This window comes from Haliotis asinina, chromosome 1 (assembly GCF_037392515.1).
Source record: "Haliotis asinina isolate JCU_RB_2024 chromosome 1, JCU_Hal_asi_v2, whole genome shotgun sequence".
In the NCBI taxonomy this organism is placed as follows: Eukaryota; Metazoa; Mollusca; class Gastropoda; order Lepetellida; family Haliotidae; genus Haliotis; species Haliotis asinina.
The window spans coordinates 98478275-98493382 of record NC_090280.1 but is presented as its reverse complement, the minus strand read 5'-3'; the positions used below and the strand labels follow the sequence as shown (position 1 = coordinate 98493382).

At 38.3% G+C, this 15108-nt stretch overlaps 2 protein-coding genes across 3 annotated transcripts in view; one reads left to right on the top strand and one right to left on the bottom strand.

The window, feature by feature from the left end:
- The window catches only part of LOC137284871 (tectonic-like complex member MKS1), a 33044-nt gene extending 21083 nt beyond the window's left edge, over positions 1–11961 (bottom strand). The window contains exons 1-8 of one of the 2 annotated variants that reach the window (XM_067816899.1): positions 11863–11961; positions 11033–11192; positions 4516–4598; positions 3771–3840; positions 3135–3241; positions 2858–2989; positions 2032–2162; positions 540–585 (exon numbers count right to left, since the gene is read on the bottom strand). In XM_067816899.1, the coding sequence (XP_067673000.1) occupies positions 540–585; positions 2032–2162; positions 2858–2989; positions 3135–3241; positions 3771–3840; positions 4516–4598; positions 11033–11192; positions 11863–11939 (806 nt within the window). In that variant the 5' untranslated portion in view covers positions 11940–11961. The remainder of the gene's footprint in view (positions 1–539; positions 586–2031; positions 2163–2857; positions 2990–3134; positions 3242–3770; positions 3841–4515; positions 4599–11032; positions 11193–11862) is intronic. The other variant, XM_067816907.1, reaches the window with a different exon arrangement.
- Positions 11962–12108: 147 nt separating this feature from the next.
- Positions 12109–15108, top strand: part of LOC137256304 (nuclear receptor corepressor 1-like) — a 99081-nt gene continuing 96081 nt past the window's right edge. Inside the window, exon 1 of the mRNA XM_067794067.1 lies at positions 12109–12171. Coding sequence (XP_067650168.1) covers positions 12146–12171 — 26 coding nt within the window. The 5' untranslated portion in view covers positions 12109–12145. The remainder of the gene's footprint in view (positions 12172–15108) is intronic.

The following is a 15108-nucleotide window of genomic DNA, read 5'->3' as shown; positions in this document are numbered from 1 at the left end:
ATCTCCTGCATGGACCCAGCTGGATTTACACCATCACATCAGCGATCACTTTGTTGATTGTCCCACTTATTCATATATTTATTTACAAGGCTTTTCAACCAATTTAATTTCTTTGAAAAAAAAAATTAAATGACATTAGTGATATTTGAGATACTATATATCATTGAGAAATGTCCTTCAGTGATAAGTACTCTCAGTGACATGTTTTGGTGATATATAGTATCTCAAATATCGAGAGTGCTTTGTTGATAGAGAATGTCTAAGCAAACGATACAGAGTGTCTCAAGTGATGCTCGTGATGATACAGCATCACTATGATAGGCCTTGATGACAGATGGTGACTCAGTGGTAGAGTGAGTCAGTGAATGAGTGAGTCAGTGAGTTTGGTTTTCCACTGCCTTTAGCGATATTCCAGCAATATCACAGTGGGGCATGCCACAAATGGGCTTCACACATTGCACCCATGTGGGACTCAAAGGCAGATAATATCTTAATGTCTAAAGATCCACAGAGTAAACTACTACATGGATTTCACTTACCTATTCATGGGCTTAGATGAGTGTTCTATTGTATACTCAAACACCTCTGGAAAAACAAAGTGAATATTTCAGGTATATTTCCACACAAAACTTCCACTGATAGTGTCACAATCTTTGCAAACCAAGCTCGAAATACTGATGCAAACAGTGATCCAATGGAAGTTCTTTCATGGTCAGTCGGTTCAGCCTGGGATGAGTGAGTGAGTGAGTGAGTTTAGTTTTACGCCGCACTCAGTAATATTCCAGCTATATGGCAGCGGTCTGTAAATAATCGAGTCTGGACCAGACAATCCAGTGATCAACAACATGAGCATCGATCTGCGCAATTGGGAACTGATGACATGTTCCCGTTGGTCAGCCTGGGATGAAGGCCATAATTGATACAGACAGTAACTTGGCACACCAGTGGAATCCATGATTTAAGAAGAATTGGTGTAACTCTGCTTGTAGAAATATTCCATCAATATTACGGTGGGAAATGGACTTCATACATTGTGCCCCTGTGGGGAATTGAATTCAGGTCTTGTGCATGATGAGTGAATGCTCTAGCCACTGGACTACCCTACCCTCCTCCACCACCAATGGGTGACATACCGCTTAAAATGCATCAGCTTACCATGGGATGAAAGCACAAAGAGTTGCAGGTCTCAAATATGTATAACAATTATGGTATTATGAAAGAGAATCGTGTGAACCTGATTTACATCTGACAATCATAGGTTACTGATGTGCACAAGGGACACAACTCTACACATCAAATTAAGCACCAACGGGCCACTTGTGTCACCAAATATGGGAACAAATCTGGTGGCAGGCACAAAAACATACATATTTCATGGCTGAAGAGGATAATTATTGTGATCTAATATCACAGAATGGTAGCTTGATGTAGGAGAAAGTCTGATGTGATGCAAACCTTGGAAGTTCATCACCTTGATGAAACTCAGAGAAAAACTAGGGTGCTGACACACATAGAAACTTGATCTAAATATATATTGAACAACACAAGAAACACAACTGTGTCTTTTTGTCAATTTTTTACATAGAATATATAAACATAAAAGCTTACATTAATGAGAATTCATTTTTTCGAAACTTGCATTTTTTGTGTTGTTCAGTATACAATCACTGGTTTATTGTGTGCATGCCAAAACATGCAATGGTTTGTAGTGCCTCACGTGTCAGCAAATTCAAAAGTGAGTGAGTCAGTGGGGTTCAACATGGCTTTGAACAGTATTTCAGTCACAGTAAAGTATGTCAGCTTAAGCTTGGAGGAAAGCAGGAGGAGAGACAAGTATACGATGCTTATTACTTCAGCTAAACCCCCACAAACCATTATGGTCCTGATAAACATTGAAACATAACCAGTTGTGAATCAAATTCAAAACCACCAAACAAAAGTTTGTGGGATAGGACACAACGCTCAATATCAACACCATATACAACTGTATCAGTAATCCCAGAATCAAAGAGTGAGTGATAAAAAATGTACCTCTTCCCACGGAGGCTGTTTCTATCAGATATGGTTTTCGTCCTCTGTTGAAGTCTGGCCGGATGCTCAGGACACCATTAGCATCAATTTGTAACATACACAAGATGTACTCGTCAGTCTCATGAGCTGCCCTGAAACAAAAATACTTGTTGAATGCAGCAATATTTTAGCTTTATGAAGTAAGATTCTAAATATAATCAAGCCAGGATGAGAAAATCCATCATTTTTATATCATAGATTTACATATTTAGGATACATCAACCAATATAGTAGTCCTGACCGCCTATTCCTGTCAGTCTCCACCTATGACAAGCATGGGTTTCTCAAGTCCAGTTTTAACTCTTATCTTCACAGGTTAACAAAGCATGTGTGAAACCCATAATGCAGATCAATAGCTGCATTTTAACATATACCATGTGTATGCCCAAGTTCACAGGGTAAAACTGTCATAAAGGAACTTTCCTTGCTCCAAGTTCTAAGTCCTATGTACTTTTGAACAGGATAGTTTAGAGTGAGAGAAGTTAGTAACATTTTTTGCCCATACAATCTTAGCAATATTCCAGACACCAAGAATGGCCTGTATACTGTGCCTATGCTGGGAATCAAACCAGGCCCTTTGCGTGACAACCTGACACTTTAACCACATGGCTACCCATGGGACACTCACTGTAGGTAACGGTTTTCATATTTCCTGCTACATGTCCCTTTATGAACTGGCAACTACTGCACTTACAATGTGAACAATGCTTCTGTCATTTGCTGTCAATGGCAGTCTCCACATATACACTAGCAACCTTCACCGCATAAATAACAATTTCCTACACACCTCTCTCTGGGACTGAGGTCCCCCATGATGTACATCACCTCCATTGGGGGAGCCTCAATGTGGTTCCTCCTCCTCATATCATCTGATGGTGATGGGTCTACCACATTGATTTTGGGGACAAAGCCTACTTCTCTGCAAACAAAATCTTTCAGGTTACCAACACTGCATGAAGCCCATGAAATGAAACATTATAAAAATATGTAACTCTAAAGAAAGGAATTGAATCGACATCATCAGGGTAATCCATGTTCATACATATAATCATGATAATGATCACCTTTCTTTGAGCTGTCGACCTCCGACCCTTCGTTGTCGGACATGAGACATCTTCTCAGCAAGAATGGTAGATTTCTCTGACGGGGAGGTGGTCATGAACTGCACGGCCTTGACACAAGGGAAGTAATACACCAAATTGTAGATCCAACTATCAAATGAAGGGGCTTTCCACAGTGTTATGAAATATCAGGCAATCTGCTCTCACATAATGACTAAATAATGATGTGAGTACAATGTAACGGTATAAGTATTGTGACAGACTCAATAACCAAGGTGTACACACAAACACCAAAGTTAGTCAACATAGATTTGTTTTTGATTATCAGCTCCCATGTGAGTATACAAATTACAAAGTGATCAGATAATGTGCTTTGTTTAAACTTACACTCAGTAATATTCCAGCTTCCTGATGGAGTTAGTTCAAACCTTGAATCTCACAATTAAACCTCGGGGTTCGTTTTGACCCTTCACATGCAGATTACTGATCATATCATTCTCTGTGCATGTAACTGCAATATGCAATGTCACTTATTATTAATGGTCAAAATTATCAGATAATCAGGAAAATTCATGACCTTTTAAATATGACAGTATCTATTTGATGAACTTCATAAACATTTTCAAAATGAATCTCTACCTCCTCTTCATGGGAGAACTTGTCATTGTCAGTGTAAGTGAATATACGGTTTGTTGGCTTCCCTCTCTCTCTGCAACATAAACATGCAGTTCTCAAAATAGCTAGTTCTAATAGAATAATCCACAAACTCGAATGAGTGCAGTTCCATGACACTAAGCACCGTTATGAAAAATTATAATACTAATAATACCATACAATTTTACTATTGCTGCAGTATGAATCTTATTCTAATATAGCAACTGTATATCATGAGTTTATATTCTTTCCCCTAGTAAGACCAGATAATCTACATGTACCAACACTTAACAATGAAAGTTTCAAACTTTAATAGACTTGTGAGTTAATACATATTTCAGATCGAAGGATAACTAGGCATGATTCACTGAAATCAAGAACCTATCTCACAAACGATGATGAGTTGCTTTTAATGCTGCTTTTAGCAACTTTTCTGCATCGACAGAAATGGGCTTTAGAGTTAGACATTGGATCTGTGACGTGTCAATTAATTGCATTAACCAGTGCAACCCCAGTGCCCCTTATCTTACAATCACTTGAGAGATTTACAAAATACACTTCCTGACAATGAGTGTTTCCTATGTGTTTTTTGGATGGTTTGATATAAACAAGTGTGCTATGTCAATGATTGTTTTTCTTGATGGTCATAGGACATAAAATGACTTCATTCAAGGGTATGTTACTGGTGAAACCTCAGAATCAAAGGCTATATTCTTTATCAAGAACTTACATAATCTTAACAACTTGGTCATGGTATGTTTTTTCTCTGATGTTGAAACAGTTGGCCTCCTGGTTGTACAACTCAATTTCCCTCTGAAATATAATACTAACATTCAAAACAAATACATATACTGGGGTTGGGATGGAGAACAATGACAATGGATTTTCTGGATCAACAGTCATATTCTGAAATTAGAATGTATTGTATTGACAGTAAACTTCAAAATTCTGATGGGCCATTTTTTATTCTTAAGTGCAAAATGGCCCATGGCCCCTGCTTTTCCCAATCCCCACATACCTAGGAATGGAAAAAAAACCCCAACTCAGTTGAATTGGTTAAATAGTCTTTATCAATCCAGATCAATGTCAAAACCACATAAGTGAACTTGCCATTGAATAGTTTGACAGTGGTATAATGATAGCAAGGGACACAACCAATGATTGGGAAAGGCTGGGCCATTTTGCACATTAGCATGACAGACGGCCCATTGAAATTTTGAAGTTCACTATTGATACAAAGGCAGTGGCCATTCTAAATTTAGAAAATGGCTACTAATCCAAAATATGGAACATTGTGAAAGTTCTCTATCCCAATCCCTCCACAACTACTCAGATATCATTAGCCCAATTGAATCTGTTCACTCTTTGTAATAAGAAAAGGAGTTCAGAAAACTATGTATACACAATGCCATTTAGAAAGTTGTCCAAACTGAAATGTAACATGTTATATTTTGGATTATACTTCCTCGGTAAACAGTAGAGGACATAATGTGTACGCGAGACGGTTTCCCGTTACGTGTACAAGTGACTACCAGAGAGGGGGTCGCTCATATGCATGACTGCCTGATCACAGCAAGAGAAATGCTGCATGTCACACAAAAATGCGTCTAAATGTGTTATTTATGAAAATAATTAAACAAAAATTGCTACAGTTGTTGACTGATGGTCCAGTTATTGGATGACGTGAATGAAAGCATAAAAAGAGGAAATTAAATTGTCAAAAAATGACAAAAATGTGCAAAATTTGAGCAAAAATTGACGATGTTTAACAGAGAATTTCACCAATGTACATATTTTTCAGAAACCTACATTCCTTTTTTTCTGAACGCTAATTCATCGTAGATTCATAATATATATATGCAGCTTTCGATGCACTCCAATGCACACCTGTTTGTTATTGTGTTGAAACATGTTTACTTTCTTCAAAACTGCGCGAACCGTCTCGCGTAGAAGTGACTGGGTCAGCGTGTCATTAATTGGAGGTAACTGATGCCTGACTAAATTGCTCAGTCAAAACATCCGTCTTGCGTATTGTCTGACGCATACGTAATTTACATGGTGATATTTTACTTGCGTTAAAACAATGAGGATACAATAAATTATTATAACAAAATCACGAATAACATTCTTTCATACGGACTACTCTTTTTGTTGGAAGTATAATCATTGGAAAACACGACCACGTCTACCGACGTAAAAACAGTCTTACGTTTTATGTTTGCTGCTATAGCAGTAGATTTTAGACTTTTGACAACAATATTCACTTATGTGCACATTTCACACAAACATGATCTTTATATTTTCTGAAAGCTCATTCCATGCAGATTTACCTCATTTAAGTACTTGTTTGTGTACACGAAGTTACACAGGTGTACAATCGCGATGAAACACATCTACATTCCACCCATCGCTCGTCACAGACACACAAATGGCCCCCAATTTCGTTACGCGTACCAGAGACGCTTCTCAGAAGCACGAACAAATGTAGTCAGCTTTTGAAAACAATTTTCACCTATGTGCACATTTCACACAAACATGATTTTTATATTTTCTGAAAGCGTATAAGTACTTGTCCATGTACAAGAATGCACATATGTCTGCCATCGTGGTGAAATACATGTACTTTCCTCCTACTGGCTACAGACACACACACCGCCCTCACAACATCGACAGATGTATGAGAGGCAAAAGCAGTCAGTTTTGATGAGGATTTTCACATATGTGTCAGTTTCATAGAAACATTATCTTAACATGTTCTGAAAGGATGTTCAATGCAGATTTACACCATACAAGTACTTGTTCATCTACACGAATGCACATAGGTGTGCCATTGCGTTGAAACACATCTACTTTCCTCCCACTGCTTGTCAGACACTCAAAGATCGTTACGAGTACGAGAGACGCCTTTGCAGTTTTTGACGACTATTTCCCCTATGTGACACATATCAGTGTCATCTTGTTGAAACATATGTACTTGCTTTCTTAACTGTCAGGTTTCTTTCGCGTGCAAGAGACACAGCATCTGCAAATGGGTCACGTGGCACTTTTGCCATGAGAACAGACCCGTGCTCAATATGTTCACTCACATCAAGTGGTAAGTAACTTCGGAGGACTGCATGATCTTTAATAGTTTAAGCAAAATGTATTCTTGAACACACTGCATGAAGGAATTATGACTCATTTCCGTAGGTTTTATGTCATTGTCATCAACATGTAATTATAGAAATACAATTTCTTGACTTTTAACAGATGAATGTGATAAAAAGGAAGTTATTTCGACGGAGGTTTATGTATTCATATACATTGTTTCCAGTCTTAGTAAACTTAGCCTCAGTACTTTTCGTTACGCTCCATTACAGAGTCTAACAAAACCTTACGGGAGGTCGCATCAGGTTTTGGACTGACCAATCAGAACACAGCTTTCCAAATCGCGCAAGTGGACATTCGCACATACCTTTTGAACTTTTTATATTGAAAAGGTTCGTACCCGAACGATTCCAAATGCTATTTAGCGTACGATCGCTTCTGGGCGATTCACGCGGCGGACATTACAACCATGACAACAGAGAAAACTGTCCCTGAAAACAGTGGTTTTGGCAATATTCAAGGGATCTCATCTTGTGGAAATATTAGCTAACGGTAACCATGTCAACAGAAACCCCAAAGCGTATATACTGCAGGTCAAACATCTGTATTTTCTGCGGATTGTTGTTTGTGGAGAGATCTGTGTCCCTAAATCGTAGCCGTTGTCTGATTGGCTAAATCTATATAACCGTCTCGCTATTGATTGGACGGTCATAGGTCGCTCAAAGGTTGCCTGACGCGGCCTTCTGCTAGGGTTTGTTAAGTGGAGTGTAACGAATAACATTGAGACTGAATTTACTTAGACTGACATTGTTTCAGACTTGTATTAGTAGTCAATTACAGCAATAAATCCGAACTACAGCCTCAACGGAGCTTTGTTTTCTGTTGTCGAGCCATCCCTGTTACATACGGAAGATGCCACTTCCCTGAGCAGATTCTGCTCACCTCCATATGAATTGAATTTTTGTCACAACTGAATAAATATGATTCTGTCTTTTACCAGCTTAATAACACGAAACAAAATAGTTAGCATTTATTTGTGAGTTTTTAAGTTTACCTTATGGCTTATGGCTGAAAAAGGCTGTCCAACCCAACATGCTGGACTGTACCTGGGGCTGGTTGTCTTCCCCTGTCCATGCTGCCGTCCAGGCAGGAAAACCCTTTCTATTTCACGCAAATACATACAATATATATTTCTGTGTTGTCCTTTTAATGTATTGTTTTTATCAATGAATACTGTTTAAACCATCTACCAAAATAAAAGAGAGGAAAGCCGATGATAGTGTTGACAACGATGCACAGCACTTTCAATTACTCTTCGAAGATAATCAGTACAAGAATAACTCCTTCATACCAAAACATAACACTTTGAAAAACACTATAACATTATGCAATAAAAATCTGTTTATAAGTCGTCGATCAGTTATGCTATGGACAACATTTTGAGTTTGTAATCATCTGGAACAATTTTACTCCTTTCTTCCTCATGAATATGTCATCTCATTATCAAGTGAGAGATCGTTATCACGTGATCAGTTCAATCGGAATGAAGTAAGAAAACGCTATTTTGCCCACCTCCATGCGACTTGAATATTTGTCCCCACTAAATAAACATTTCTATGGCCTTTCACAGATTATTATCAAACACAAACAGGAAACGGAATACATGTAATTAGCATTTAATTATGTGTTTTCAAGCTATCATAAAATATACCTCAGACGACAAAGGCACCGTAAACAGGAAATTAGACAATTGCCCCCGTGTCCACCAGACAGCCGTGTAAACTGTCAGCAAGCTCATTAGATGTACACACCCTGAAGTAACGTGCTGTATTGCATCACACCTGTTGCCTGTCTCCACCTGTGATACCCAGCTACAGTCATTAACTTTTCCTGGCCGCATTCGGCCTAGTCTTCACTCCAGTGTCACGTGTGTGATACAATAAATTGCGTAATCTAACTGAAAGTTAATCGTGTTGCATTCGGCCAAAAAGATGAGACAAGACAAGCACAATTCGCCGCACTGATGTATTTGAAATATGTACCTGTGTTTCATAACCATAGCTGTCCTACATACATCTAAAACATTTAGTGAAAGGTTCATACATTTTCGTTTTTATAACAAATAATGCAACGCTCCCTGGAATATGCGTGTTCCTTCATTCTGCTGACCCCAGGCGGAAACGGGCATTTGACCGTTCCCAATCCAATGCAGCATGCAGGACTATACACGGGGCTGGTTGTCTTCCACTGTCCATGCTGTCTTCCAGGAATGAAAACCTTTTTTGTTTCAAGCATATACATAGAAGTCCCAGTTTTTACCTGAAGTAGATCTGGTAATGTGTGTTGTTAGTTGTAGAAAAGGTATGTATGCAAATACGTATGTATTCGATCTAATTGAAGTTACCTGTATGTGTACAGGGTAAGTGAAACAACACATTCTTACCTTAATATACTGTGCACACTGAAGGGGATGGAGGAATGGTGTCCTCCAGGATGAGGGATGTTAAGCAAATCGCCGTCATGATACATAATTCTTCAGAAAATGATGATTTGTAGAGTTAACATGAGCTTACCGAATGCGTCATGTATCTGCCAGGTCATCTGGAGTTTGATCGAAAGAGGGGGCGAAAGATATTACAACCTGCAGGGGGCGTTAAGGTTGCTTATTTAAATTTGTATTCTCATACTTTTTTCATTTAGAAATTTGTTACAAAGTGTGATTTCTTTTGTTTAAATACCTTTATCAAATCATGTCAATTTCCGAAGGCATAAATTAGGTTCAACTTACTTATATGCATATTCATTATCAACAAGTAGTCATTCGCAAGCTGGACCCTACAGAGAAACACCATCCCCAACTTGCATCCCCATCCCCAACATTTTACACAATGCACATCTATTTACGGTGGTCTCAAAAGAAACATCCATTTCTCTTTCAAGAAGTTCAGAAACGTCTGCATTTGGTTCGGCTCCAATGGTGAACACTAGCTATGACTACAAGTCTGTTTCCTATAATCGTCTTGACATTGAAGTATTGCAGATTTATACCCTTGGAGATATTCAGAGAGATATGCATCATAGCCTAAATTTCATACATTAAAAGCATTTCTGAGATGTGTTTACAAAATAGTGTGTATACCGATGAAACTGCACGCTCACTTCCTTCCGATAACATCTCACATACGAGGGGTTCATGCTTCATTTGATTGGCTGAAACAGTCGCGCACGCTTACAGGGACTGTATATTCTGTAAAACAGCATACGCGGCTAATGCGGGCATAAACTGACATGTACTCTGGAAGATACGATATTGACATGTCAACACCATGAGCTGTAATGAAATATCGAAGCAAGTATTCTAATTTAACACTAATTTTGATCGGTACGAGATGTCAGCTAAGGCTGACACTGAGTCCTTTTTTTTCAGGGTGCTGTGTGGAGTTACACAATGGACATACGTCACTTCCGAAAAATATGCATATGATGTAATAGTTTTCGCAGGATTACTTTTGACGAAGTTGGCTAAGTTTTGATTCATGCAAGATGCGTTAGGGGTCGTATTACCCTGGGCGTTGGTATTTCTGCTTTCTCGATGTTTTCATGTGCCGAAAATATCGAAAAATAGAGAGGCCCAGTATGCTTCAACCTAGGATGATTGTAAATATTTTGTTGGACAAACAACTTGTATTCTGTGAGTTGTAATCTGTTCAGTGCAAATGACGAAAGCGTGGCATCCGAGATCGAAAAACCTGTTCATTCACGACTGTCAAGTACCCCACCACCCTTGGGGATTTTACGGGATGCTTTAATTACCCTGCATCGTGTTCGCACCCAATCGAGGTGGTTCCATGGTGATTGAATTAATTAGGGGGAAGCGCTTCAGTTAGTACCGCGGAGTGCACCGTCTCGCGAACAAGAGACGATAGGCCGTCTCGTGTACACGTTACGTCTCGGACTGGTAAAGCAAAGATTTAACACACAAAATATTGTGTTAATATTGAGGGTTAAATAAATAGGTGGTGCATGAGTGGTCACAGTCATTCTACTAGTTGCCACAAGCTGGCAATGCCAAAAAGGGCCCATACCCTGCCCTGTTCTTTTGTTCTTTTGTCCTCCTGTTTGTGAAATATACACAATACCTAGGTATAATTAAGATTTACCTGGCTGAAAATCTTTTCCTGCCACTTGATGCAAATTTCTTCCTCATCCATAAGCTTGGGCTGTTTACCCATGTCCCCCATCTCCACACTGCCCTCCTTCTGTTCATTGGCTGCAGCTGATGGCACTATACTGGAGGATGTCACTCGCTTCAGTCGCACTCTGCAACATCAACATCTACACTACACTTTGATCTCAAATACTTGCGAACTCTACAGGTGCAGCTCTGATGACGTGACTCGAGGTAAATCATCGGAATTGTCTCTAGGATTCAGACTAGGAGAATTTTACTGTGTTAGGGAGTCTAAATATGTGACTAGGCATTAACATGATTAAGGTAAAACATCTACTCTTTTTCTGACAATGCAGAAAAACATCCCAACACGAGATGCTTTTCATCTATTTTATGTGGCTGGTGCTTTGGCAGATCCTGATGAACCACCCTCACAACTCATTGATCATGTTTTTTGCTACATTGTGGGGTCGGCTTCATCAACAGCGAGACATAGGAACATAAACACATGAAGAAACGGCAAGATAAACAACAAACAAATAGGTTGTTTGCCCGGTTTATGCAAAGGACACTAGGGCTTGGATGTATGGGTGTTTGATCTTACAGGTTACTTAAAGATAGTGTCGAACATGGATATCGACTGTGACTCGAATGTTAAGTTACATGATACAATTATACATCGATCACATGATGGTCAAGTTTCGACAAGTTCGAAAGATATTATTTTTTATTCATCGATACTAGGCCATTGGTATTTCGAAATAGACACAATGTACAGAGCCCATATGGTGACATACGGAGAGGGGAAAACAGACGCACTTGATCTGAAGGTTTTTGACGGAATCATTAGATCTGTAATATGCAGTTCCCACGTCTGGTTCGTAAAGATCCGCCATTTTCTCGGAATGTAAACATAACAGTCCCGCAGATATATGAAACGAGACGTCACAATAAAATGATATCATTATTACAGATTTCTCATATTTACACATTATGCAGAATTTGTTAAATGGGTGTGCATAAGGCTGCTTTTAAATTTATCATATTCAACTCTGCACTGCAAAATGACGTCATAAATAATGGCGGACAGGACAACTTGAAAATGTCAGGAAGGCAACCTAATGATAGGTAAGCATTATTCAGAGCTGTGTTTGACTTATAAAGTCATGTGTTTGATGCAACATTGTAAGGAGATTCCATCTGCCTAATGTCAGCTCCGTATGACATTTGCAGGCCTTATTATAAGCGTTGTTATTGCTAGAATATTATTGACCCAGTTTATTGCCATCTATATTTAGAAACAAGTGCCCTTCGTTTATTATCGAAAAACAATAGTATGGGCACTTCTGTTCTTACTAACAACCTTTTTTCGTGCCAGGGGCACATAGGTCGCTAATTAATTGTTGTGTTGTTCAAATGCGCACGTGCTTCCAATGCTAAACATTGATTTTGCAAATATGCCCCATTCATGTAAGTTGGAGAGTCCCAGGAATGTGCTTTCTGTTTACGTTTATTATGATTTTCTTCATAATCGTACAATGTTTCCAAAATTGTTTCCACAGGAGGTCTTTTGTCAGGTGTACTTATGGGATATGTATATGTCCTCGGAATGATTGATTTTTTACTTAATGAAATATCTCATTTTGTCCATTTGTGATGGTAATATTTGGTCTAATTTATGCAAACCTAGAACATAAGGTCACACGATGGGTTAGAATAAGTTGTGTATTTCGAAAATAGAATTCTGAAATTCTATCCTCGTAGTTTTCAAACATAGTCTCAAGTCTGACAAGTATGTTGATGTATGCTATTTTTATTGTTCTGTTATTAATGGATGTTCCAATATTTTCAAGACAGTGTGGCCTCAAAAGAGTTCATCACATGTCAGCATCTGACACAGTGTTGTATTTTGTATTGCTCTTCCTTTGACATGGAGGCATATGGTCGTGCTGTTTTTAAGAACAGTTTGAGTCAGTAATTTTTGGAATCCTTGAATACCTACATACTCATGATATTTGTGATGAATAACAGGAAACTTGAACAATTTAAGTTTTTTTCACTGCAGGTTTCTGATATACTGTATGTTTGATCATAGTAGTGATCATTGAATACACAATAATGTCTTTAGATAGTTGACAATAATCATACATTAAAAGATAGACTTGAATGTGTGCACACAGAGGCACACTAGTCTTACATTCATTTCCCAGTAACCTCTCTCATTTTATGTCACATATACCATCATACAGAACGTTACTAACCGTAAGAGTTTTTATGATGACATTGAAGATAATCACTCATCACTCAGGTGTGTCTCATTCATATGGGAAGAAATGGAAATTGTATGTTGATGTTCCAGATTGTTTTGCTTGTTGACTGACGGAGTAAAATATGCTAAGGAAATTCATCTTGAGTTGTTTTGGTACAAGAATGCAGGACAAATTTCCAAAACTAAAGTATTCAATCATTATGTGCTGACCAAATGGCCCTGTTTCTATTTCTATTTTATTTATGTGCCAGTATTTCCTTACTGATCCCCAAACTGGGCTGTTTCCTAGACCCAAAATAGTATATTAAAAGAGAAGTGTAACTTACTCAAAAAATCCTTAGGAAATCTATAATGCCTTAGGTCCTGAAATGAAGTACTGATTTGAGCCTCATAGGGCTTATTTTGTAGAGTAAACTACATTTATAATGAACTCAACAGGTTCCTATATGCTAGCATAGGACAAGTTGACTGTACCCCCAAGAGATATTATGTTCATCATAACTTTATTATAGTTTTTGTCTTCACATGTTTACACTACGATATCTATATTTCTGGGACTATCTATTTGTTTGTCACCAGATACATTACTCAGCAATTAATGGGCAAACAACTACCTCTTGTTTACTGTTCCCTATTGCTGATCTTAAAATTTGATGCTCCTGTCGCTTGTGGCAGCCTTTGCTCTCAAGTTGGGGCTACACTTCATCAGTACGGTGCAACACATCTAAGTGCACTAAATAGAGGGACGTAGATAATAATGATTGTTTCAGTTATCTTTTGCAAGAAAACAAAGCATCAGTCATGGACATCAAGGATAGAAAAACAAAACTTTTCATAGATACGAATACCAGACTAATTTGCATTCATGTATTTAAATGTATGACTTGCCCCTTCAAGCTCTTTACTTGTGTCCCTCCCAGCTTTCGAAGTCTTTGTAGTTGGTTGAATCCACTTTATACAAACACAGATGCTTCTGTACTTCCAAAGCCAAGGTCTGCATGTCAGTGTTCCCCTTCAGCATTACTGCATTACATTCTTAGCAAGACATAGTTATTGTCACTTCACATGTTGTTGTTTTTGTAAACTGTCATGGAAGCAATCTCACAGTTAGGGTGTTGGTTATTTTAGCCCCAGTTTTAGGAACATATTGTGTTCTTATGTAGGTTATTAAAAGCTGAGCTAGGTAAACAGAATTGCATGCAGGTAGTGGCTAAAGTCTTCAGAAGAAGCTACAGCACGCATGAACCAGGGGTGTTAGATAAGCTTGCCTGATCCAAAACATGTATCTGGTCATCAAATTCATTTTGCACATTTTGTATGAAATTCTCATTGCTCCTAGCGTTCCACTGATGAGGTTGATGCCATTGGCCAATTTGTGTTAATCTTAAGTGTTTGGTCCATTTATGGTCCGATAGTTTTGCATGTTTTGTGCGGTCAGATTTAACCTTTTGTTACATGCATTAAGCATCACTGGCCTTCAAAGTTACTTGTTACTTGCACCAAAAATTTATGAAATGAGCACGGAAATTAACAGTTAACTGATACATGGGTAGATATAGCAGTGTTGTTATGAATTTTGTGACATATTGTGACCACCCAACATTAATACTGTCTGAAATATGACCAACTTGACAATGAGCCATATTAGGTCACATGTCATTGTTAAGGCCAATTTTTATTTTTGGAAGGACAGTTACATTTGCTGACACAGACAGAAACATTATGAAACTTGTATAGAATCTGAAAAAGCTTTGAAATAGCCATGGCTCAGATAATTCTGTCATGGATTATTTAGG